This window comes from Hoplias malabaricus, chromosome 2 (genome assembly GCF_029633855.1).
Source record: "Hoplias malabaricus isolate fHopMal1 chromosome 2, fHopMal1.hap1, whole genome shotgun sequence".
In the NCBI taxonomy this organism is placed as follows: domain Eukaryota; kingdom Metazoa; phylum Chordata; class Actinopteri; order Characiformes; family Erythrinidae; genus Hoplias; species Hoplias malabaricus.
In genome coordinates this window covers 15,937,999-15,960,976 of record NC_089801.1, presented here as the reverse complement: position 1 = coordinate 15,960,976, position 22,978 = coordinate 15,937,999, and the positions used below count along the sequence as shown (strand labels likewise).

The following is a 22,978-nucleotide window of genomic DNA, read 5'->3' as shown; positions in this document are numbered from 1 at the left end:
ATTGACTGTCTTTGAAGTTTCCGGTAAGAGGGAACAGTCAACTGGCTCTGGTCCACAAGCTCTCAAAAATCAAAACAAAAAACTTGCTGGCTCTATAAGATATTCAATACACACACACATAAATACAAACACACACACACACACATAATTTTACTGCTATATTTCTGAGGTCTTCAGTGTTACTTAACTCTTCTCAGGTTATTTGGTTATTGTTCTCTCTCTCTCTCTCTCTCTCTCTCTCTCTCAACGTCTCTATCTTCCTTTCTGGCGTTCTCTTCCTTCAGTCCCTCTCTCTCTCTCTTACATTCCCTTTTTTGTGTCTTGGGCTGTTTCACACACACACACACACACACACACACACACACAGACACAATCTGATCCCACTGTACTTGTGAGGACTTGCGTGGATTTGTATATTAATGCAGCCAAAATGATACTTAAACCTACATATATTCACGAGAACATAAATCTCCAAACATCGTTTGGTCCCAGAACGAGTCAAACACACACACACACACACACACACACACGCACACACACACACGCACGAGCTGCAAGGACATTCAAATTGAGTTAGGGTCCAGACGTGTCATAACCAACTATATTTACAAATAATCTGTAACTTTAACCAAACGCTAAACATAACGTTAAACATCTGTACATTACATTTTAAAGATGTACGTTGTGGGGACCTCAATGTGAGTGTGTATAGGGGTTTTTGGTCCCCACAAGTGATATCATCCTGACACAGAGAGAGAGAGAGAGAGAGAGAGAGAGAGAGAGAGAATGACGCGCGCACGAGGACGCCGAGCGCGCGCGCGCGCACACACACAAACACACAGAAAGAGAGGAGCACACGCGGAGCGCACGGACGGAGGCGCAGTCTCCCTGTTGCTGTGAATGGAGTTGAGACGATGGGACGCGCGTGGATTGTGTTCACGGTTCTACTGCTGTTCATTTCAGCCACAGGTACAGCTCCGCTGTTTATAATCGACCAGCTCTTTCTTTTTGAGTCCATTTTACTGTGTCTGTGTTTAGTGTAGCCTGTGGGGCGGGCTGCTGATGTCCATGTGTTAGAGATGAGAGCGGGATTAGTGGGGATGAATAGCCTGATTGTGTTTGTACACAGATGTAAGAGTGTAAGAGTTATCATTTCAGTTCTTTCCCAGGCTGTTCACATCATAGCAGGCTACGGTAGACGGTCTGTACGCGATGATTCCAGAGGATCCTTGGGTCCGTGTGCAAACATTTGGGCACCACTTGCCAAATTAATTTTTTTTTTAATTAGTAAAAACTTCAGAGAATAAACAACAGTTTGTTTGCTAAATGTAACAAAACTACGGTTGTGTGTAAATTATGTTAGCAATCCATTATAGCAATTAATTATTATACTGGGGTAATTTCCTAAAATATCATTTTATTTTCACCCTTCTGCTGAAACCAATTCAGTTTAAAATATGTAATAACAACAACAACTACGACAACAAAAAACCCTTGAGAGGCTCTTTTTAGGACATATTCAGACGACTTTAGAAAGCTCACATTTTACATACACTGAGATAGCAACCCAGTAGGAACTATTCTTGGCTATTTGACACCCGAGAGGAGCTTTTAGTGGTCTTCTTATTTGTTTATTAGCAGGGTTAGAAAACCAACAAAACATATCAGATGACCAGAAGTTCCCAAACATTTGCACAGCTATGTAGGGAGCATCCAAACAGCTAGTGTTCTCCATATGTTTTCCTGGGGGGGGGGGACTTCATTGTATATATTTAAATACTGTTTAGTGGGTTGTAATGCAATTTCAGTAATGCAGAAAACCCCATCTAGGTTTGTAAGTAAGCAGAAATTGTCATTTGACTAGGGGTGTGCAAAATTTCACAGACAATAAAATCTATTTGCGGAAAAACTGTCCCATTGAGGTTTGTTTGAAGAACAACAAAACAACAAAAAACATTTGACTAGAGGTCACAAAACACAACCTCACTGTGTCTACACTCACTGTCCATTTTATCAGCTCCACTGGCTATACAGGTGCACTTTGTTATTATAAAGTTGCACACTAGTCCTTCTGTAGCTCTGCATACTTTGTTCGACCCCTTTCACCTTGTTCCTCAGTCACCATAAAGCAGGTATTATTTAAGTGGTGGAGAATGTTAGCACTGCATTGCCATTGTGGAGGGTAGTGTGTGTTGATCAGACACAGCAGTGCTGCTAGAGTTTAAAGCCCTCTGCGTCACTGCTGGACTCAGAATAGTCCAGCAACCAAACACATCCAACCAATGGTGTCTGTATCCACTGATGAAGGACTGGGGGATGACTAAAACTGTGCAGCAACAGCAAATGTCTCTGACTTTACATTTATGAGGTGGACCAATGAAGTAGGAGATGTGTGTTTAATTGAGCGGCTTGTGATTAGTTGATAAACTCTAGCAGTACTGCCCTGTCTGATCCACTGACGTCCCTCCACATCAGTGTTGCTGCAGCACTGGCAAACATCAACCATCCAAATAATACCTTACATTGAAGAACAGAGTGAAAGGGGGCGAACAATGCATGCAGATCAACTCATGGTGAGCACAATACCTGTAGAAACACGAAGGTCTTTTTTCATGTTATGGATTATATTTACAAAGGTAACATCGAATGCCACTCCAAACTCTACTTAAGACCATTTTGACACTGTCGTAGTTAGTGATAGAACACTGGTTTTCCACAATGAGTTTCATTAAGTCGTTCAATAATTAATACGTTTGTAATTAGAGCCGTAGATTCAATGCACGCAGCCGCCGTACATCGAGCGTCCAAACAGATTCGGTTTCTGAGGCGCCGGGGGCTTCTAACTGTCCCAAAGGGTAACATATTCTCAACTGCCTTTCTACTAAGCGGTGTTATAACATACCTTCATCTAACGGTAATAACTCACCCCTTCACCTACAACACAGACAGCTCTCATTTGCATAACCGCGAAAACCGTAATCCTCGCGAGGCTCATTAATAACACGAGCAACAGGTGCTGGGTTCAGGGCCAGGTTTATGGAGGGCTTGCCGTCGGCTTATTAATAACAGTTCTTATTCAAACTCCATTATGTAAACGTTTTCCAACACGTACGCAGAGTCTGCGACGAATAATGCTATGAAATGAAAAGCAAAGTCGTCGTATATTTTCAGTCGTGTTTTCTGTGTAGGGGCTGTTGTCCTCCGTGGCGTCGTTTAGTGGAACCCAATGGGCAGCCTAGCTGGTTGGCAGCAGTTTTTCTATTATAAATGTTGGACCCACATGTCGTACAGGGGCAGAGATGGGACCAAATATATGGGCAGCCCACTGAAAACAATATCTCTTAATTACAACACGAGCTCATGTGGGCCCTGAGATTTTCTGAGCTAATCATTATATCCTCCCATCCTGAACTCTTATTAGCAAAGGTATAACCCATGTGTGCTTCCTCAAAGGTATAATGGCTTAGATGAGCCTGGTCACGAGGGCAAGCTTTCCTTGGAAAGCCCACGACTGTTATGCAAATGAAGTGTCCACTTCTAAAGAGTTATAAAAAACTGTTCAGAATTTGTGTGATATTTATATGAATGATATCAGTTTCAGTTTGAGGTTTCAGTTGACATAAACCGTCTAAATGAACTAAACATGACAGTTAACATCTAGATATTTTGCTGGAGCTGATAAAATGACTGCATGGATCCTGAAGCAGAATCAAAACTTAGCAACTAGCTTTTAAAGCTACATTATATGTGAACAAGGTTCTAGACACCCCTTAGTGAACTTAAGAGGCAACCGCTGTACACACAAATAGCTTTTAAAACCAAACAGCTTTTTTTGGTTCAACATTCGGATCAAAGGGTGGCATGGTGGTGCAACGTGTAGTGTTGCTGTCACACAGCTCCAGGATCCTGGGGTTGTGGGTTTGAGCCATGCTCCAGGTGACTGTTTGTGAGCAGCTTAGTGTGTTCTCCCTGTGTCTGTGTGGGTCTCCTCCCACAGTCCAAAAACATATGCTGGTATTTGGATTGATTACTCAAAAAAATAAAAAATAAAAAATCGTGAGTGTATGCTGAACTGCAAAGGACTGGTGCCCCCCAAGGGTTAGGACCTGCCCTGTGTGCACTGTTTCCAGGTAGGCTCTGGACCCACCCTTAACTTAACCAGTTACAGACAATGAAAGGATGAAATAATAGTCCCAAATATCAATCAACAGGGAAGAATGGGAGAGTCCAAAATTTAAGCAATGTTGTAGAATTAATTGCACTGTATAAAATTAAGCTAACCCGTGTGTCTCCTGACTCATGTCTAATTGCAATTGTCATAAGTGCATAAGCCAGTAATTGTTACTTCTTTCAATCTGAAGTTGATATCTGGAGAGCATGGATTGCATTAAAATCAGTCTGTGGTTCTATGGCATTTTATATGATTGATATTACATTTTTTTAAATATTCTTTCCAAAATGTCAGTTAAAATCCAGCAGGTTTTGATACACAGATGAAATTCCTTTTGGATATATCTTAAAAAACAGAAGTGTGTCACATCAGCCGTTATAACAATCCTGAAAAATACTTTTCACCAACCCTAATCTTGGTGGGTGGCGGCACAGTGGCGCAGCAGTTTGATTCCCACTCCGGGTGACTGTCTGTGAGGAGTTGGTGTGTTGTCCACGTGGGTTTCCTCCATGTGCTCTGGTTTCCTCCCACAGTCCAAAATTGAATTGGCGACTCAAAAAAGTGTCCATAGGTGTGTGTGTGTGTGTGTGTGTGTGTTGCCCTGTGAAGGACTGGCACCCCCTCAAGGATTTATTCCCTCCTTGCGCCCAATGATTCAGGGTAGGCTTTGAACCCTCCGTGACCCTGAACTGGATAAGCAGTTAGAGATAATGAGTGAATGAATAATCCTGGTGAGCAAAAATATAAGCAACTCTGAGGTAGTGTTGGATACTGCACTTTATCTACTATCAAACTTGACTAAACAAACTCCACAGTGAAGCATGGGGCTGTGTAAGCGTTAGGTTAAACCTGTAGTCCCCATATTTAGGACTTGGGATATTTACAGCATGCTGGGTTGAACTGCAGTTGAATGCATCATGTCTTGTCTACAGTTGATGATGATTACCTTTTGGCCGCGTCTCCCATTTGCATTAAATCCTGATAATACTAGTGGTTAGTGGTTATAGTTTTCTGACTACTTACCATAGCACCCACTTCACTTACAGATCTAAGTTGAGCACCTGTCCTGCTGAGTGTTGCTTGGGTTGCTTTAAGTAAAAAAGTACATGGCTAAGGTTGTGGATATCTTCACTGCCAAGATTAATTCGATTCATTTGAAAAGCAGCAATACATCACTTTTGGGCTTTTGCAGAAGTTTATAAGACAAACGTGTGATATTAATTGACGTACATTTACAGAAAGCCTTTCCAAAACCCAATATTGTACTTAACATTTAGCTAGCATTGATGAAATGATCAAATGTGACCTGAGACAGCAGAATTTTTCCACTTATGAAACTGTATTGTAATTTCTCCATAGGAACCTGGATTTCATCCATCCAATTCCATCTACATTAGCCAGCGAGAAGAAAATACTGAAGAACGTGTTATACATGCTAGTGTCACACCTCTGTCTTGCATCCTCCTCGTTTTCCTGGTTGCCCTGTTGTCTTTCCAAGTTCTCAGTTTTCTCATGTTTGTTTTTGGCTCATATGTCCGTCTGTCTTGCGCTCTGTTTACACGGTTTCGTGTGACCTGTTTCTCCTCAGGTTCTGCCTCTGCTCCCTGTTGTAAGTAGCAGATGTCTGTCTTATTTTTTAATGATTTTTATATTCATTCTCAGCTATTGCATTTTCTGCCAGTTAGCATTTTTGTAAGGTGTTGTATAACCCATGAGGTAACCCATGTGTCATCTCTTTCTGCCTGGTTTCTGTTTGTTCTCTCAGTGGAAATAGTTTTTTGTTTTCTGAGCTATTTCGTAAACAAGAATTTTGCATTCGCACCCCGCCCCTCAGCTCGACAAACGTTACACCCGTGTTGGTTAAAACCAGCATTAGTAACCAGTTTTTTTGTTTACCTGAAATCAAGACTGATCTCTGTGTTTATCTTGTCCAAATCATATTCCATACTAAGTATGTCTCTTTAAATCTTGCCATTTAAAAGTCAGGATTAAATTATGATGCAAAAGAAGGTAGGGGAAAAAATATTTACCAATAATACATTGCCATGACATGAGATATTGGCCCTAGTATGTATTGGTTGTAGGCATGAAGACAAAGGCTGAGGTTTGCAGATTAGCACACCAGTACAGCACAACTTGGAATATATTACTGCATCAATTCTCCAGCCATTATTGATGTTTTAGTTGCTATGCTTTATTTAATTATGATGTATTATTAGATTTCAAGACAATGATGACATGAAAACTGATTAATAAGTAAGTTTACATACACTTCATAAATAATAATCATTAAATGTCAGCCTTAGCTCAAAAGACTTTTCTGGTGATTTCAGTGTCTGAGACAAATTTGCAATGTTCGAATACAATGGATGCTGTAGTTGTGGCATGCTCTTGTCTTCTCGATTGTCCTGAAGTTACGATAAAATTATCTGTGATTAAAATCTCGTTTCCTTTAGATGTGAGTGGGTGTCAGATTTAGTCTTTTAAAAGATGTTTCAAATTCATCGTGTACAGTTATTAATTCATTCATTCATGCATTTAGTCATTTTCTGTAACCACATAATCCTGTTCAGGGTTGCAGTTTGTCTGGAGCTTATGCAGAATCATTGAGTACACCCTGCATTTCGCACTCACAGCTGTGGACAATTTTGAATAACTAATATATCTAGTGTTTGGACTGTGGGAAGAAGCCCATGCAGACTGTTGGATGTGAACAATTTGAACTCACAGCTCCAGAACCCTGGAGCTATGTGACAGTGGCACCACCAGTGTATTTTTAGCATTAATGTTACTTGCAATTGTTCCCAAAGTTCTTGTTACTTACAATAAACAATCCTTTCATTCATCATTCATTCATTATCTGTAAGCGCTTATCCAGTTCAGGGTCGCGGTGGGTCCAGAGCCTACCTGGAATCATTGGGCGCAAGGCGGGAATACACCCTGGAGGGCGCGCCAGTCATTTACAGGGCAACACAGACACACACATTCACTCACACCTACGGACAATTTTGAGTCACCAATCCACCTACTAACGTGTGTTTTTGGACTGTGGGAGGAAACCGGAGCACCCGGAGGAAACCCACGCGGACACGGGGAGAACATACCAACTCGTCACAGACAGTCACCCGGAGCGGGAATCGAACCCACAACCTCCAGGCCCCTGGAGCTGTGTGACTGCGACACTACCTGCTTACTTTATTTCAGCTGTTACATTTTTATTGTCTGTTTGCTGTTGCTAGGTTACAGGTGAATAAGTTAAACCACAGAGGAACTGGTATTTACAAAACGAATTTTAGCCAACCACAAAGACGATGGCAAAATCATGGCATCATTCTGAAGTTGGTATCAAACACTTTAGACTTAACGTCCCGGGTTTGGAACTAATTTTGTGGCACAACAGTAGCCATTTTTATAAATCTCATTACTTTCTCTCAATATTAAATCATGCTTAGGCCAGGAATTCCAAACATTGCATTCTGACAACATGTAAATGAAAATAAATTAATGCTAGTACCAATATCAATGAGTTAATCAGCTGAATAGACCCATTAATATCAGACACTAAGCCTCACATACAGTAGTAGTTACTTATAATGAACACACTGAAATCCCACTAAAACCTTATCAGGACTTATATGTTTAGAGCTGATTTAACATTGGTTTCATTATTTAGAATTCCCAAATTATGGATTGTTTAATGCCACACAAAATATAGTCTGAACATGCATCTAAACTGATGCTTAAGTTTTAAGACTTTTGTGTGCTTGTTTAGAAATACCAACTAATGCTAGAACCCTGAAAATTGCCGTTTAGACCAGCATTACTCTTTGTCATGTAAATACTCCTAAACTCAGTTAATCTCCTAAAGGAGGTCTTTCTGTTTTGAGCTTGATTGCAATGATAAGAACGGTAAGAGCTACTGCTGCCAACATGAAAACGAACGTTTCAGTGCAACAATAGAGCAGCTTTGTGATTCTCTTGTGTTTTATGTGATGTTAGGCTGATTAAACATCTGTTACAAAAGGCTTTCTAAATCCCAATATTTCAGTTAACATCCAGATGGATGTTTTGCTGAATGTGACAAAATCTATTGTATCCTCAGACAGCAGAAGTCTGCCACTTAGGAAACTGCAGTACTTGGCAGGAGAGGACTGTTTGGAACTAGACCTTTTATGCATTCAGTACAAAGTCTGTGACCCCCTGTATACACTTGTGATTAATCCTTCAGTTGTTGACTAAGCAGATTGCTTAATCACAGAGAGTGGAAAAACGCAGTACTGTATATTTTGTACATTTGTTTTTGCTAATATTATTATTTGTATGTTAGCAAATTAACTGAATATTTTACACTATCACTGTTTCACTTTAATTAAAAAACGAACAGAAAATTATATGTAATAATGTTTATATATAATATCACATGTATTGATTTAGTTCACCCTTTACCTGGTTACAGTTTATGCTTTTCATATTCTAACCTCAAAAACATTAATGTTGAAGCTTAGGTTTATAGCGATCAGTCCAATTTTCTCAGAACATCAGCATATCCTTTATATAATTTTCAGCTTCTCTGCTTGTTTTTATTTGAAACACATCCCCATGAAACGCATTCTCACAGTGGCTGGATTGACTATCCGATGGTAGTCTTTGGTGGTCTAATATGTCTTGCACTGTTATTGTAGTTTTGTTTTAAAAAAAAAAGTTATTTCTTGGTTCCCTTAATATTTGTTCATCTGTTACAGGCTGGTCCAAGCCAGTCATCACTCCTGATGCTCCTCACCTGGTAATTCTGAAGGGTGGGCAACTAGATCTGCAGTGTCATGATGATATTGAAGCAGACAGAGGTAAAGTGCGATGGCAGCGGGAGAAGGGCAAGAGAATTGAGGGAGACAGAGAAGAAGATGGGGCCTCCATCATCAGCCTCAGCTCCATCCAGTCACAACACATGGGCCTCTACACCTGTGAAAACACTCAAACTGGAAAGAACAGTTCCATCTATGTTTATGTGAAAGGTGTGTGTGGGTATTTGCATAATATTCTCTTAAAGACTTTGATAGATTTATGAGAATGTGTGTTTGGCTCTCAATGCCCTTTTTGTCACTCTTGTCTCCTGGAACAAGCTTAAAAACTGAATAGGTCCCTAAAGCTAGTGGGAACAGACAACTGTTGACTGAAGGTTTAAACTTCACTGAGTAGGCCGCTGTTTTCATAGCGGCCGCTCTGTTACTGTTTTGCGTGATTTATTAAGGTGATATGCAAATAATGTGGCCATGAACTGCTTTTCATACCTGTAGCCATAGGGTGTATATGCCTTGTGTTTAGTTCAGACTACACCTCATTTGCTGCTTTTCCCACCTAAAAAAAACTGATGAGATTTAATATTTGTTTTGAGACCAGATTCAGGGTTAAATTAATTTATTCGTTCATTTTCTGTAACCACTCATGGGTCCCTCCCACAGTCCAATCCAGCAGTTGATATATAGATTGACTACACAAAAGTGTTCATAGATGTGTGAGTGTGTGTTACTCTTGTGCCATTCTGGGTAGGCTTCGGTCCCACCACGACCCTGAACTGGATAAGTGGTTACAGACAATGTATGAATGAATAATAGTTTTTTTAAAAAATGTGTATTGGGAGACTAATAGCTAAAAGCTAAAGTTAGCATGGTACCATTTGGATTCTCGGTAGCAAATGTTTTTGTCAACAGTGGAACATTTGAAAAAATGGCCGACTTTTGCACAAAACCAGTTTTTTTCTTCAGTGTCTCCCATTACACAGGAAAGATGCTCAATATAACCTGATTTATAAAGTTCAAATGACCCTAAGTCTATTATATTTCATTATATTTGTATTCTATTTTGCAGTCGATTTTTCTGTGCCACCTTAAACAGAATGTAAGTGCTGTACCTTTTAAACTAAATCAGACAATAGAATGCTAATTTCATCTGCATACAAATAAGGACCTAATATGTCCATATTCATTTTCTAACTGTTTTTACTACATCTAGCAAGAATTGAAAGGTTAGGAAATGTGTTAAAAGACTCTTTTATGGACAAATAACAGTTCTATTGATTTAAAAAGTATATAATGTAAGGACAAGGGAACAGAAAAGTCAATTTAATTGAGCAGAGAGACAAGTGTGTTTAACCTTTTCAGAATAACCCTTTTGCTGCTGAGATTTGCCTTCTGTATTTTTACAATATTATAATATTGCATTAGCCATACATTAAAATCTTAGATACTGTTAGGTGTGCCAGTACTGTACATATCCCAAAATACAGCACAGGCTCATCTAACATATATGGCACAAACACAGTAATTAATTGTAGAAAGAGTCATTTTCTTCAATTATATAAAATAGATTGGTGGTAAAAAGTGAGCCTGTTAAAGGCACGGTCCTTGTGTGCTCTTGATCAACATGGTAAACATCTCAGCTTTATTTTAAAACAGAAAATATATTAGGTTTTGTTTATTAGCGAGTGGACAAGAGGATAAGCTAGTAGTCAAGATTGGCTAAACTCTAGAAGTGATTCATTTATATTATAATAATTATTATTTAGCATAAAGCATGCTGGGTATTGTAGTGAGAAAATAAAATTGAAAACAAAAGTAGTGATATCTCTCTAACAGTCAAAGCTAATGGATATTCTAAACGGAAGATAACTGTGTTATGCTACTGGTCCCTTTGTATCTTCTGCACTCATTTCACAGTGTCATGTATCTGCTGTACAATGTTGCACCAAGGGCCAACAACAATTTGTTCCAATATATACAGTTATGTTGAAGAATGCCTGTAAAGACCACTTAACTTGACTCGCCTTTCCTGTTCTCTCTTTCTGTATCTCTTTTATCTACACCCTCCTCCAACCTTTCTGTGTCTCTGTCTTTATCCCTCTGGCAGATTTAGAGAATGCATTTGTCCGCCCCATGGTGAGTGGTTTGTTGGTGAAAGAGGGGAAGGACTGCACACTGCCGTGTCTGGTGACTGACCCGGCTGTGACTGACCTGTCTCTGCACCTGTGCTCCGGTAGTCCCCTGCCTGCTGGACTCACCTACACCACTGACCTTCAAAGAGGAATCACCATCTACAATGTCTCAAAGGCATTTGAGGGATGTTACGTTTGCACAGGCCTCATGGGCGGAGTGACTGTGCAGTCGAGCCAGTACAATGTGGACGTACGACTAGGTTTGTGACTATAAAAGTGGCAGTGAGTGAGAGGCAGGGTCTGTTTTCCAAAATGGTCCCTTATCATTAACTACCCCTACCACGGATAATCAGAAATAGAGCTAGTCAAAGTCCATGAACTGTAGGTGCCTCATGGGCCACTGCCATGCACATTACAGCTCCTTCTAAAGTTGAATTTGGTGTGATGGAGTAAGGAGAAAACTACAACATGCAGAGCAGTGGCCCACCAGGACCAGGACTGAGAAGAACTGGATTAGGCTCAAATGTGTCTATGCTCAGATATTGATTGGGTGAATCCCTAGCGCCCGATGCAGTCCTCCAAGTGGACATTTGTTCCTGATTGATAGCAACCTTTGCGTGCTTGGCTGCTGCTTCTTACTAGTGTGTGTGGGGATTGAATGTTGAATGAAATGGAGTTATGTGCGATGTCCTTGGGAGTCTAGAAAGGCACTATATAAGTGTAACGATAAATAAAATGTGTCTGCTGTCTGCTAGAAATTGTCTAGAGTTATAGTCATCATTAAATTCAGTAAGGCATTTAAGTGCTGAAAATTGGATAAACATAAGGAATACCTGAGTTCATTTGATCTTTCGTATTGTGTGTGTGTGTGTAGTTCCAGATTCAGTACCAGTCATCAGTCTGTCCACATCAGACAATGTGATACTGATTCAGGATCAGGAATTTAAGGTCATTTGCAGCACCACTAACATCAACCATGACTTTTATGTGAACTGGAAATCCCCTCCAGAAGCGGTGAGACACACACATTTAACACGTGCAATTATTAATCACATTTTACCAGCTATTGTCGATTTTTCTAAAGCTCTTACAGCTGAAGTCCATACTGTAAGAACATACTAAGCCGATCTAAAATGATTTTAGACTTAGTCCACCTTCCATTGTCAACTTCAAGAGGCATCCCCACATTATATGAATGTAATCTATCATATTCCTCACATACAGTACATTGTCTGCTACTATTTTTTGGCATTTTTATGTCTTCTATTTATTCATGCACTTTTTGTACCTATTGCTATTTATTTCATTTAATTCTATTTTTATTTTTTTGTTTTATTTATCTGTTCCACTAAAAAACCTAAAACTCAACAGCACACAGAAACCAATGTTGAGGCATTTGTATTGTATCCCAAATAGATACTGGAGGCTGATTTAATAAATAAACAGGGACACAATCAAAGTCTCTGAATGGGGGTTTAAGATAGGGTCACAGAACCCATTATTTAGATGAGACAGTTGGATACTTACCTGAGTCATCATTGTAAACTCCTAATGTTTCATGATTTAGGTGGCTCTGGTTGCACACAACTCTAACATCTTGCCTGGATCAGGAGGATACAAGCGCACAGCAATACTGTGGATTAGTAAAGTGAAGACTAAGGACTCAGGGGTATATGTCTGTGAGGCCCAAAATGAGAAGGGACCCTTTAAGTCGGTCGTTCACCTTGAGGTGTATGGTAAGAGACATTACTTTATATATGAATTTGTCTGGCTACATTCATGCAGCAGGTGTTAATCTCAGCTAAACCAAGGGTTAAAGTCAAAGTTCCTATTACCCTCTCTGAGTAGGGTAGGATAAACCCATACTGAAATAAGTACTTGTTGTTGTTATAGTTATTAAACATAACACAACTTTCATGTCAGATTTTTGTTTTGTTTTTTGTTTATTTCAAATGTTTTGAAAAATTATTAAAAATAATTACAATAAAGCCGCCCCATCCAACATTCAATTGCAAGATGCATGTTATACATTTTGTTCACACACACACACACACACGCACACAAACACATCTCAACTGATGCAGACATAAATTTTCCTCATACTGACTTTGTTAGCATTATTGTTCACCCAATGAAGAACAATACAAAAATAAAAAAACCCACATCACACATTGCACTCTCTCTCTCTCTCTCTCTCTCTCTCTATATATATATATATATATATATATATATATTTTTTTTTTTTTTTTTTTTGTCCCAACCTTTTATGAACAGAATAATTGTGTGTTTCAGAGCGTGGCTTCATAAATTTAACAGCAAATGAGGATACAGCAGTCAAAGTGAGAGAGGGTGAGAGTCTTACACTGCAAGTAGAAATGACCTCCTACCCCAAACCCAGCTCTGTCTCCTGGTCCTATAACAACCAGCAGCTCAAAAACACCTCAGAGCATGTCATCACTCTACTCAACAAGGAATACAGGTATCCTATCATCGTAAAATGTAAAGAAATACAAAGATTTATTCCAGTGGTGAGAATATTTTGTGTTTTGTATTTTAGTATACAGATCATAACCATGGGATGTTGGTATGCTGAGCCAGTATGTTTTTAATATGTAATTACCTGAGAGTGTGTGCTGTTATACTGAAAATTAGTGCTCATTTTAACGAGTGCTACATAATTCCAAGTGCTCTTATGCTGTCTTTGGTCACATTACTTGGTTGCAACATTGAACAATTACTGGATTAGGAACATGTAACTAATATCTATACACATGGTCCATTTTATCATCTGTACTGATCATACAGGAGCAAGTTGTATTTCTAAAATAACAGACTGTAGTCCATGCATACTTTATTTTCCCTATTTTACCCTGCTCTTCAATGTTCAGGACCCCCACAGGACTACAATAGTGCAAGAATAAATTGGGTGGTAGCTCATTCTCAGTGATCCTTCGGTGTATATTCTCCTTTAAACACTGTTTCACTTGGTAACCAGCAGGACCCCGCCAAGTGACTCGCTAAACTAACATCAGATCAGAATAAACTAGTATTACCAATTCATGTTGGTGTAATAGATATATCTATCTCTATATAAATATATATTCAGCAGGAATTATAAACTCACACACATCCACTCTTGATTCCTTTCTCTTTTTTAAATGTATTAACAGCTGGAACCTACCTGGATTACATGCTTTATATAAAATTGTTTTTGCTCTAAAGGATTGATCTAATTACAGGAACAGTCATGAACATTATTATGATTTATGAATGTTAACATGACTTCCTCTGAATGTTTGTAGGTACATCAGCGAACTGAAGCTGATTCGTGTTCATGGCTCGGAAGGAGGGATCTACACTTTCTCAGCCAATCACGATTATGTGTCTGTCAACCAGTCCTTCTTTGTCCATGTCATCTGTGAGTTCCTTTTCTTTTTTAATTTTTTTGTAATGCAGAACACAGTAAATTTCTCATTTTCATTTTATAGAGACTGATAGACAAGTACAGATAGCAGCCCATCTGTTGTACTGCATGCTTTGTTAGACCACTTTCACTCTTTTTCAATGACTATCAAAGAGTTATCACAGAGCATGTAATATATAGGTGGTTGATCATTCTTAGCACTGCAGTGACACTGTCTGACGCTGGAATTTGGAAAACCTGTGCCCAAAGACAGGCCAGTGTATTAGACAGAGCTACATTATTGCTTCACCTAGTAGATATAATTTCAGAGACAGCAGCTCCTCTGTTACTTCACAGTTTGTGTTGGCTGAAGATTTTTGGTTGGTGGATTTTTTTTTTGGTGACTGCAACAGAGATTGACTGAAAATTGACAAACTAATTGCTCATTTACACAGGTTATTTTCTAGATTTGTAACATTTAAAAATACTTCCTCCGTTTTTCTCCCTGTCTCAGGTAAACCCATGATTGTTTCTCAGGAAGGTCCCATTGATGGTCAGGTGAGGTGTGTGGCGTCAGGATATCCTGTCCCAAAGATCTCCTGGTATTACTGCGAACTTCCACACACACGGTAAAATACATTGCAAATAATCATCATTAATAACTATAAACATTAACAAATAAAAATGCTGACTATATTTATATTATATAGTCGGGGGGGAGGGGGGTGAGTTCAGCTGGGTGGCACGGTGGCACAGCAGGTAGTGTCGCAGTCACACAGCTCCAGGGTGTGTGTCCGTGTGAGTGTGTGTTTTGCCCTGTGAAGGACTGGCGCCCCCACCTTGCGCACAATGATTCCAGGTAGGCTCTAGACACACCGCGACCCTGAACTGGATAAGCGTTTACAGATAATGAATGAATGGTTCAGTTGAAGTTTCCCTAGGCCTGTCACATTTTTCAAATATTTACTGCCATATGAATAAATACATAGCTCAAACCCATATGAACAAACAATACTTACTAGGACCCTCTAAAATCATCATGAATAAACATGAAATAAACAAACATCACACCAAGTTAATTAATTCCTTTATTGTCTGTCTGTAACTTATTTATTATTTTACTATTGTCTGTAACCGCTTATCCAGTTCAGGGTCATGGTGGGTCCGGAGCCTACATGGAAACACTTGGCGCAAGGTAGGAACACACCCTGGAGGGGGCGCAAAATCCTTCGCAGGGCAACACACACACGCACATTCTACACCAAATTTTTGTATTAAAATTAATCACAGATTTAAAAAATCAATTTTATATATATGTTTGACCATATTGTTATGTAACCATTTTTCAACAGTGAAGAGTATTGCACATTATTAAAAAGCTCAGGCTGACAGATTCTTTATAACTTTAGCATGAATGGGTCGAGCTAAACTGTTTAGGAGGATTTATTTATATATATTTGTTTTAATTATATTACAGCATCATAATAGCTATTTAGTTTCAATGTATGGACTATATACTGGGGTCTGTTCAAGTAAATCTGAAACAATATTTAATCATCTCATCACTCAGGTGCTCACAGCTGCTGAACGCCACGCAAGAAGGGGAGGATGTTGTTATAGTGACCATGTCAGGGTCAGAGTTTGGTCGCACCGAGGTGGAGAGCCGCCTTAACATCAGCAAAGGAAAATACCACACCCTGGAGTGTGTGGCAACAACACATGGGGAACAGGCTTACACATTATTCTCCATCAGTGGTGAGAAACATAAATAATGAATATAACAAAAACACAGCTCTGTCATGGGAGATATTTTTATAATAAGCTATATGTGTCCCAATAGTTTGTTTTTCTATTTCTGAAATTGGAATGAGCAAAAATGTGCTAGAAAAATGATAATGCCCTCTTAGGCCACATAAATCTAAGTACAATATTCCCTTATATAGAATTATTGGCAAGAAGAAGTAGATGAAAATATTTGATGATGTCATAATGGGCTGATATCCAATCAGATACCTGTTACTATGAAGTTTATGCAGTAAGTATAAACTGCTGTTTACTGACTCATTTTAATTGCTCTAAATCTGTTTATGGTACAAACAGAGTGTAGTCAATCCTAGGCAGTGTCTGAAACAGAAGGCAGTGACCTTGATGACTTGTTGACTTGCTGTCTCACAGGTCAGAAATTAAGGAGTTTGTAACTGAGTTGATTTAGAGACAGGTTTAAACACAGACATTTTTCACAATGTTACCTGTACACTTACAGTGCTCGCCAAAACAGTTACAACTTTGAAGACATTCAAAGAGAAAGCAGGCAGTGTTTATACAAACATTAATTTCAGACATGACTCAGTACCTTCCTCCCTCAGAATACTGCCTCAGTAGACAGCCTTCCACTCATTTCAGACACAGCCCTAGAAATCAATGTATTCAACAACTGTGTTGTACATATTATCGACACAGACGTTCAATTACTCAACAGCAAAAGCATGTAATGAAAAGAGATGCTCTGGAGCAATGCATGTGAACATGTTCAGTGTCATGCATGGCCTTGGGGGCTATAAAACCCACCAAACAATGAACTAGGGAGTAGTGGATCTGTGTTTTTTTGGAATGTTGGGGTTTGAAATGGAGAGACTTCTGCGATCCAAAATGAATAACAACATGAATACCTGATCCCAGTCAATTTCTTGTGACTGAATTCCATTAGAAACTTGTAAAAATGTTACAACATTTGAAAGCCTTTACAGAACATTTTAAGCTGTATCCAAGGTATTCACTAAACATTTCACAAAGTAGTGTAAGTAGTTTTAATTTTATAATGTTAACTGTATCTCCTAATCTAAACAGGATTACTTTTTCACCCTCAATAGGTGGTTTGGAGAGTGATTTGTGTTCAACGTATACCCCACCCCTCCCGCCAAAGTTACTTATGGCCATCCATTTGTTTCAGAGGCCATGAATGAATATTTGAACTCATCCGAATGATGTTAATCCCTTTTACCCATAGACCCTCATACAGATCCAGTGCTCACAGACAGATTAGAGGGATTATTTTGTGCAGTGTGAGCACAGCAGGACTTGATAGTGATGCTAAGCTGTTGTAAACAGGCTTAAAACACATATGTTCACAAAACATGGACCCTCCTCTATAACGTTTAATTAAATATCTCTTACACTTTTGTCTGTGTCCACACAGAGCGGACAGTTCCTCATAAACTCTTCACCCCTCTACTGACGGGAGTTGTGTCAGCTTCTGCGTTGCTCACACTCTTTCTAATTGTGCTCCTCTACAAGTATATGCAGGTAAATATTATATAACACCTATGTTTTATGTAATGTACTATATACCCTCTCTGGGACATGTATCATGTACACAGTCTTGCACCAATTGTCTCTGTGCAGTATACACCGATCAACCAAAATCTTATGACCGCCTTTATATTTCTACACTCACAGTTCATATTCTCAGCTCCACTGACCAAACAAGGGCACTTTGTAGTTCTACAATTACAGACTGTAGTCCAAATCTTGCTCTGTGTATTTTGTTTTCCCCCTTTTCACCATGCTCTTTAATGGTCAGGACCTCCAGAGAACCACCACAGAGCAAGTATGATCTGGGTGGTGGATCATTCTCAGTGCCTCAGTGACACTGACCTGGTTGTGATGTTAGTGTTAACAATGTTATGGTTGATCTATGTGTAACATTTTGGCAAATCAACCTGCTTGGCTGAGAAGCGTGTAACGCCATATTTTTTTCAGAGCAACTGTAACATTCTGCTGAGAAATGGTTCCTAACTCACTTTACACTGCAGTTAAATCTACTAAAACTTCAAACTAGGTATTGACCTTCTTCTTTAGGATCATATTTGAACTTCAGATCATTTGTTCAGATTCTGCTGAAAAATGACCACAGGCCTGCTTCAGACTCCAAACCTGAAATTAGTTTTCTTATTTAGAATTTTTTTCCACATTAAATTGTGCATCAATTACATTTCCTGATGATTATTATTATTATTTTTTTGCACATTTAATGCTCCAGCGTTTACATTCTGGTGTTTCTGTTCCACCTTAAATATTGCATGAGTTAAACTGTTCAGTCATGTATGTATCATGGGCAGCTGTAGGCTAAAGGACAGAGAAATGGGGCCTGTTTGTGAAATGTTGATTCAGTCCCATAGACTGTTAAGAAATATGGGAGCAGGGGCGGTGAAGGAAAAGCACTTTTTCTTCCCTCATCATTCATAGGCATTTAACTTCCGTTCCACATTAAATGCTGCATAAGTTACATTCTGGTGCCACCATTCCACCTTAAATGCACAATCTCATCAAATTGACTGCAGTCGAAACATGATTTTCTAACTATTATACTATAAGATCAATAACTATTCATTTTGTGTTTTTGTATGTGCTATAAGTAACTGTAAAAAGTAGTGGAGCATGAGTATATCGCTAGCTGTTAGAGTTATTATCTGACAACCAGTGTCTGCCTAATGTCACAGTCAATATTGTCAGAACTTAGGCTGTGCTAGTAGTGCTAGAAACACAAGTGAACTCGGACACTTCCACTGTCTGTTATTTAGTAAAAAAAAAACATGCAATGCATATTTGTCCACATTGTCTTGTAGTGAGCTTGTGAGTGCATTGTGGGACATTGTAGTGCCCTCAAAATCAGGCTCAAATACGAGTTTAGGATTTTGACACTCAGAGAAAAATGGCAAAGCACTCAATACTGCCCTAAAACGTAAATAGGGAGCCAGTTTGGACACAGCCCTAATGTGGTAGAAAAGTAATGAAACACACAAGGCCATGCTTTATTAAAAAAAAATATTTATTACATCAACAATATCACTCTCCCTTTAAAGTTCTGTTAATTTAATAAATGTATAACCATAAGGAGGTTTCCCCTGTAGCATGGTTATATGGTTATTGAAGTGATTAAACACAATGAACGGTCAACTTTACAAATTCTTTGGGACTTTTATATTGTGTGTTCAAGAGAACAGTAAAATGGTCCAAAATATCAAAAATTACTTTTACTTAAAACTAAATTAAATATGATAAAAAATAAAGGGTTTGTAGACTTTTTTTAAAAAAAGTCCAATGAATAAAAATACAAAAAACTTTAACTTAAAACTTATGACCTAACATTAAGACTAGGACCTGTTTTTTATAGGTTCAGTTAATACTTTGCCTAGTCGTTTTGGCACTGCAGTTGGCAGGAACATTGAGACTGAAGTCACTCAGCTGTTCTGTTGTTTCTGAAGACTGTTAGGATCTTAAAAAGTACCCTTCTTAGTGAGTTTTGTCTTGGCTTGCTCCTTTGGGGCGTGGACCCGGATTTCTCAAAGACTATGTAGACACAATGTGTATTGTAGTAAACGTTATGCAAATGTAAATAACTTGTCCTGACCTGATTTCACACCTCACAGAACAAGAGAAGTGTCTCCTTGGAAAAGAGAAATAAATGCTGGAATATAATATTTGTCAAAATATATTTAAAGAGACATTTAGAATTAAATGAATTAATGTATGTTTTTTATAGTTGTAAACAAGTGCTATTTTGATTTGGTGGTTTATTTAACTATAGATTCTTTTTACGTGAATGCTGATGAAATATATTTGGATAAAAAGTGTATACTTTCAAAATGTGATGCACAGTCATCTGCATAGAGTGATATGTCTCATACACTATATCATACATTGCTAAATAAATTGCTGTATAATAAAAAAATAGTAGCTAATTTGCACTATTCCTGAAGACCCAACTAATGAGAATTATCAGCCAAGGAAATAAGTGACTTTTTATTATTTAATTTTGAACCAAAATGTTATAATAATTTGTAGCTTTGCTAATTTATTTATTTATTTTTTATGATAATGCTAGATAATTTCAAATTAAAATAAAATTACATTGATTTTAGATATATTTTATTTGTCTGAATATTCCAACACTAGTCTGAAGTAAAATTGAGATATTGTATACAAAAAGGACAAGATACATTGTCTTGTTTAATGTCAGTGTATTTGTGAATGTCTTATGTTTAGCTTTAAACAGAATCTGTTTAACAGCAGGAAATAAAGTAAAAGTAAACAACTTGCTGTTTTGTAAGTAGGTGTGATAAGAAGGCGAAGAACAGAAGGTCTGCTTTTTCAATCCTCATTTGTTTATCTTCTCATCTTCCTCTTGTTTGTTTTACCCCAGAAACCTAAGTATGAGATCCACTGGAAGGTGATTGACAGTATCCATGGCAATAACTACACATACATAGACCCCACTCAGCTGCCTTATGACCCAAAGTGGGAGTTCCCAAGAGAGAGACTGCGCTTTGGTAATTAGCATTTCTTACATGTGCATATTCACGTCAGCCACGAAAATACGGGATAATATTCCTAGACACTAGGAGCCTAATGGTAGTGAATGTTTATTGTTTATCTCAGGTAAGAGTAAACATCTCTATTATGTTATAAGTTATAGAGAAAAGGAGATTTTAGAAAAAGATAAATAGCAGTGACCTTTTAGTTATGACCATGTTTAAGCTGTGTTTAATTTTACTAATTTCCTCAGTTACTTCAGCTTTTACAAGATAATATTTGCTGATAACTTATGCATGTTTGGTGAGATTAAAAAAAAAAAAAAAAAAAAAAAGGTGACAGTAAGTTAACACCCATTTCTGGACTGATCCTGTAGTTGCGAAAGCCAGATTAGGCTGACATGGGTTTTGAAAAGTGGTTATGTGTTACATTCTGGTGCCTTTATTTCATTTTATACATACAAATAAGGTGCCAACTTCAAAGTAGCATGGCTTTTTATCATATGGTCATTGTATTCAAACAAAAAATAACCAGAAAAATTAGTTTAACTATGTAACCAATATTTAACTATAGCATTAATTTCTAAAAAGGCATTCTGTTGATAGATAATTCATTAATGTGGCACACCTTAACGTGGCACACCTAAATGAATAAATTCACTTTCTCTTTACTCTGCTATTTTTAGTATTTATTTATTTGACATATGCGGCACGGTTAAATATGACAATTCATAAAAAATCATTTTTAATGCTACCTCAAAAAAATGTTTGTATTTTGAATTACAATAATGCATTACAAAATGCTTTAAAACACATTTGTACTCCTAATATATTAAGGATGGTTGTGCTCTGCCGACATATTCTCTTTGCTGATGTTGCTTTTGTGAGTGTGTTACCTGTGTTGAATGCTTGGCTCTGCACAGAAGACTGTACTCCTTTCAGGGTGGACCTAATTTTTGCTGAAAGTCTGTTTCTCAAAGAGGATGTGTTAAATTATTTTGACTTAGAATATCAGCAAAGCACTTTAATTTGATCATAAAACAATTGTATGCAACTTTATATCTGTCTTGAAAACACAGGAGTACAACAGTTTCTAATGAAAAGATAAATTAAAGATGGAAAACCCATATTTAAATAATAATATGTGTGTGTGTGTGTGTGTGTACAGGCAAAATCCTTGGCTCTGGGGCTTTTGGTAAAGTGGTGGCAGCTACTGCATATGGCCTTTGCTCTCCTGATACAGTCACCACTGTTGCAGTTAAGATGCTCAAACGTAAGTCACTGTGTTTGTGTGCGTGAAAGAGAGAGAGAGGGTGGGTGGGAAAAGGAGAGAGATGGTGAATGTGGACAAACAGCCCATTTAGAGTCTAGCACTAATTTGATTAAATGCCTCCAATGTCTCTTTACCGATTTTCCCGTGTGTGTGTGCAGCGAGCGCTCACTCCACTGAAAAAGAGGCTCTGATGTCAGAGCTGAAGGTTCTCAGTTACCTCGGCAACCACATGAATATCGTCAACTTGCTCGGTGCCTGTACGGTGGGAGGTAAGAGGTCAACATGTTCAGAGTTGAAACTTAGTTCATTTTACGTCACATCTTTAAAAGTGAAAAAAGGATGATGAAAAATGTAGCATTAGGACAGAAAATCTGACCTGGCAAGGAATTAGTCCTTTGATCAGAAAAAACTGTGTTATCCACTGTGCCAGCCTCCGTGGCCATCCAAACTTAACCATCATGTTACTTTGATAACAACCCATCCAGCCAGACATTCATGTTAGTACATAAAGGCTTATAATTGAATTCAAAGCCAAAACTGAGCTGATAAATGTGAAAAATTTGACAGTTGGGAAACAATTAATTTCAGCAGTTTAGTTTTTTCAGCGACTTGCTGAATCTTTACATGTTTTGAGCACGTGTGTAACAATTCTCTGTAAACCAGGTCCTACTCTGGTGATCACTGAGTATTGCTGCTATGGTGACCTGCTGAACTTCCTGAGGAGGAAGAGAGATGCGTTTTTCAGCTCTAAAACAGGCGATGGATACTACAAAAACCTACTCAGTCAAACACAGCCTTCAAGGTAACAGAGGGCATTTGTGTATGTGTGTGTTTCTGTACACTTGTCTTCAAACCTAATTAACATTTCAAAATGAAAATACACTTCATTAAC

The 22,978-nt window shown here is 38.3% G+C and overlaps 1 protein-coding gene across 1 annotated transcript in view; it reads left to right on the top strand.

Annotated features, from left to right (window-relative positions):
• The first annotated feature begins 851 nt into the window (after positions 1-851).
• kitb (KIT proto-oncogene, receptor tyrosine kinase b) overlaps positions 852-22,978 on the top strand; it is a 29,420-nt gene continuing 7,293 nt past the window's right edge. Inside the window, exons 1-14 of the mRNA XM_066649550.1 lie at positions 852-969; positions 8,914-9,183; positions 11,075-11,359; positions 11,974-12,113; positions 12,667-12,835; positions 13,392-13,578; positions 14,402-14,517; positions 15,017-15,131; positions 16,073-16,257; positions 17,699-17,805; positions 20,705-20,831; positions 21,982-22,086; positions 22,245-22,355; positions 22,750-22,888. Of these exons, the coding sequence (XP_066505647.1) occupies positions 915-969; positions 8,914-9,183; positions 11,075-11,359; positions 11,974-12,113; positions 12,667-12,835; positions 13,392-13,578; positions 14,402-14,517; positions 15,017-15,131; positions 16,073-16,257; positions 17,699-17,805; positions 20,705-20,831; positions 21,982-22,086; positions 22,245-22,355; positions 22,750-22,888 (2,111 nt within the window). The 5' untranslated portion in view covers positions 852-914. The remainder of the gene's footprint in view (positions 970-8,913; positions 9,184-11,074; positions 11,360-11,973; positions 12,114-12,666; positions 12,836-13,391; positions 13,579-14,401; positions 14,518-15,016; positions 15,132-16,072; positions 16,258-17,698; positions 17,806-20,704; positions 20,832-21,981; positions 22,087-22,244; positions 22,356-22,749; positions 22,889-22,978) is intronic.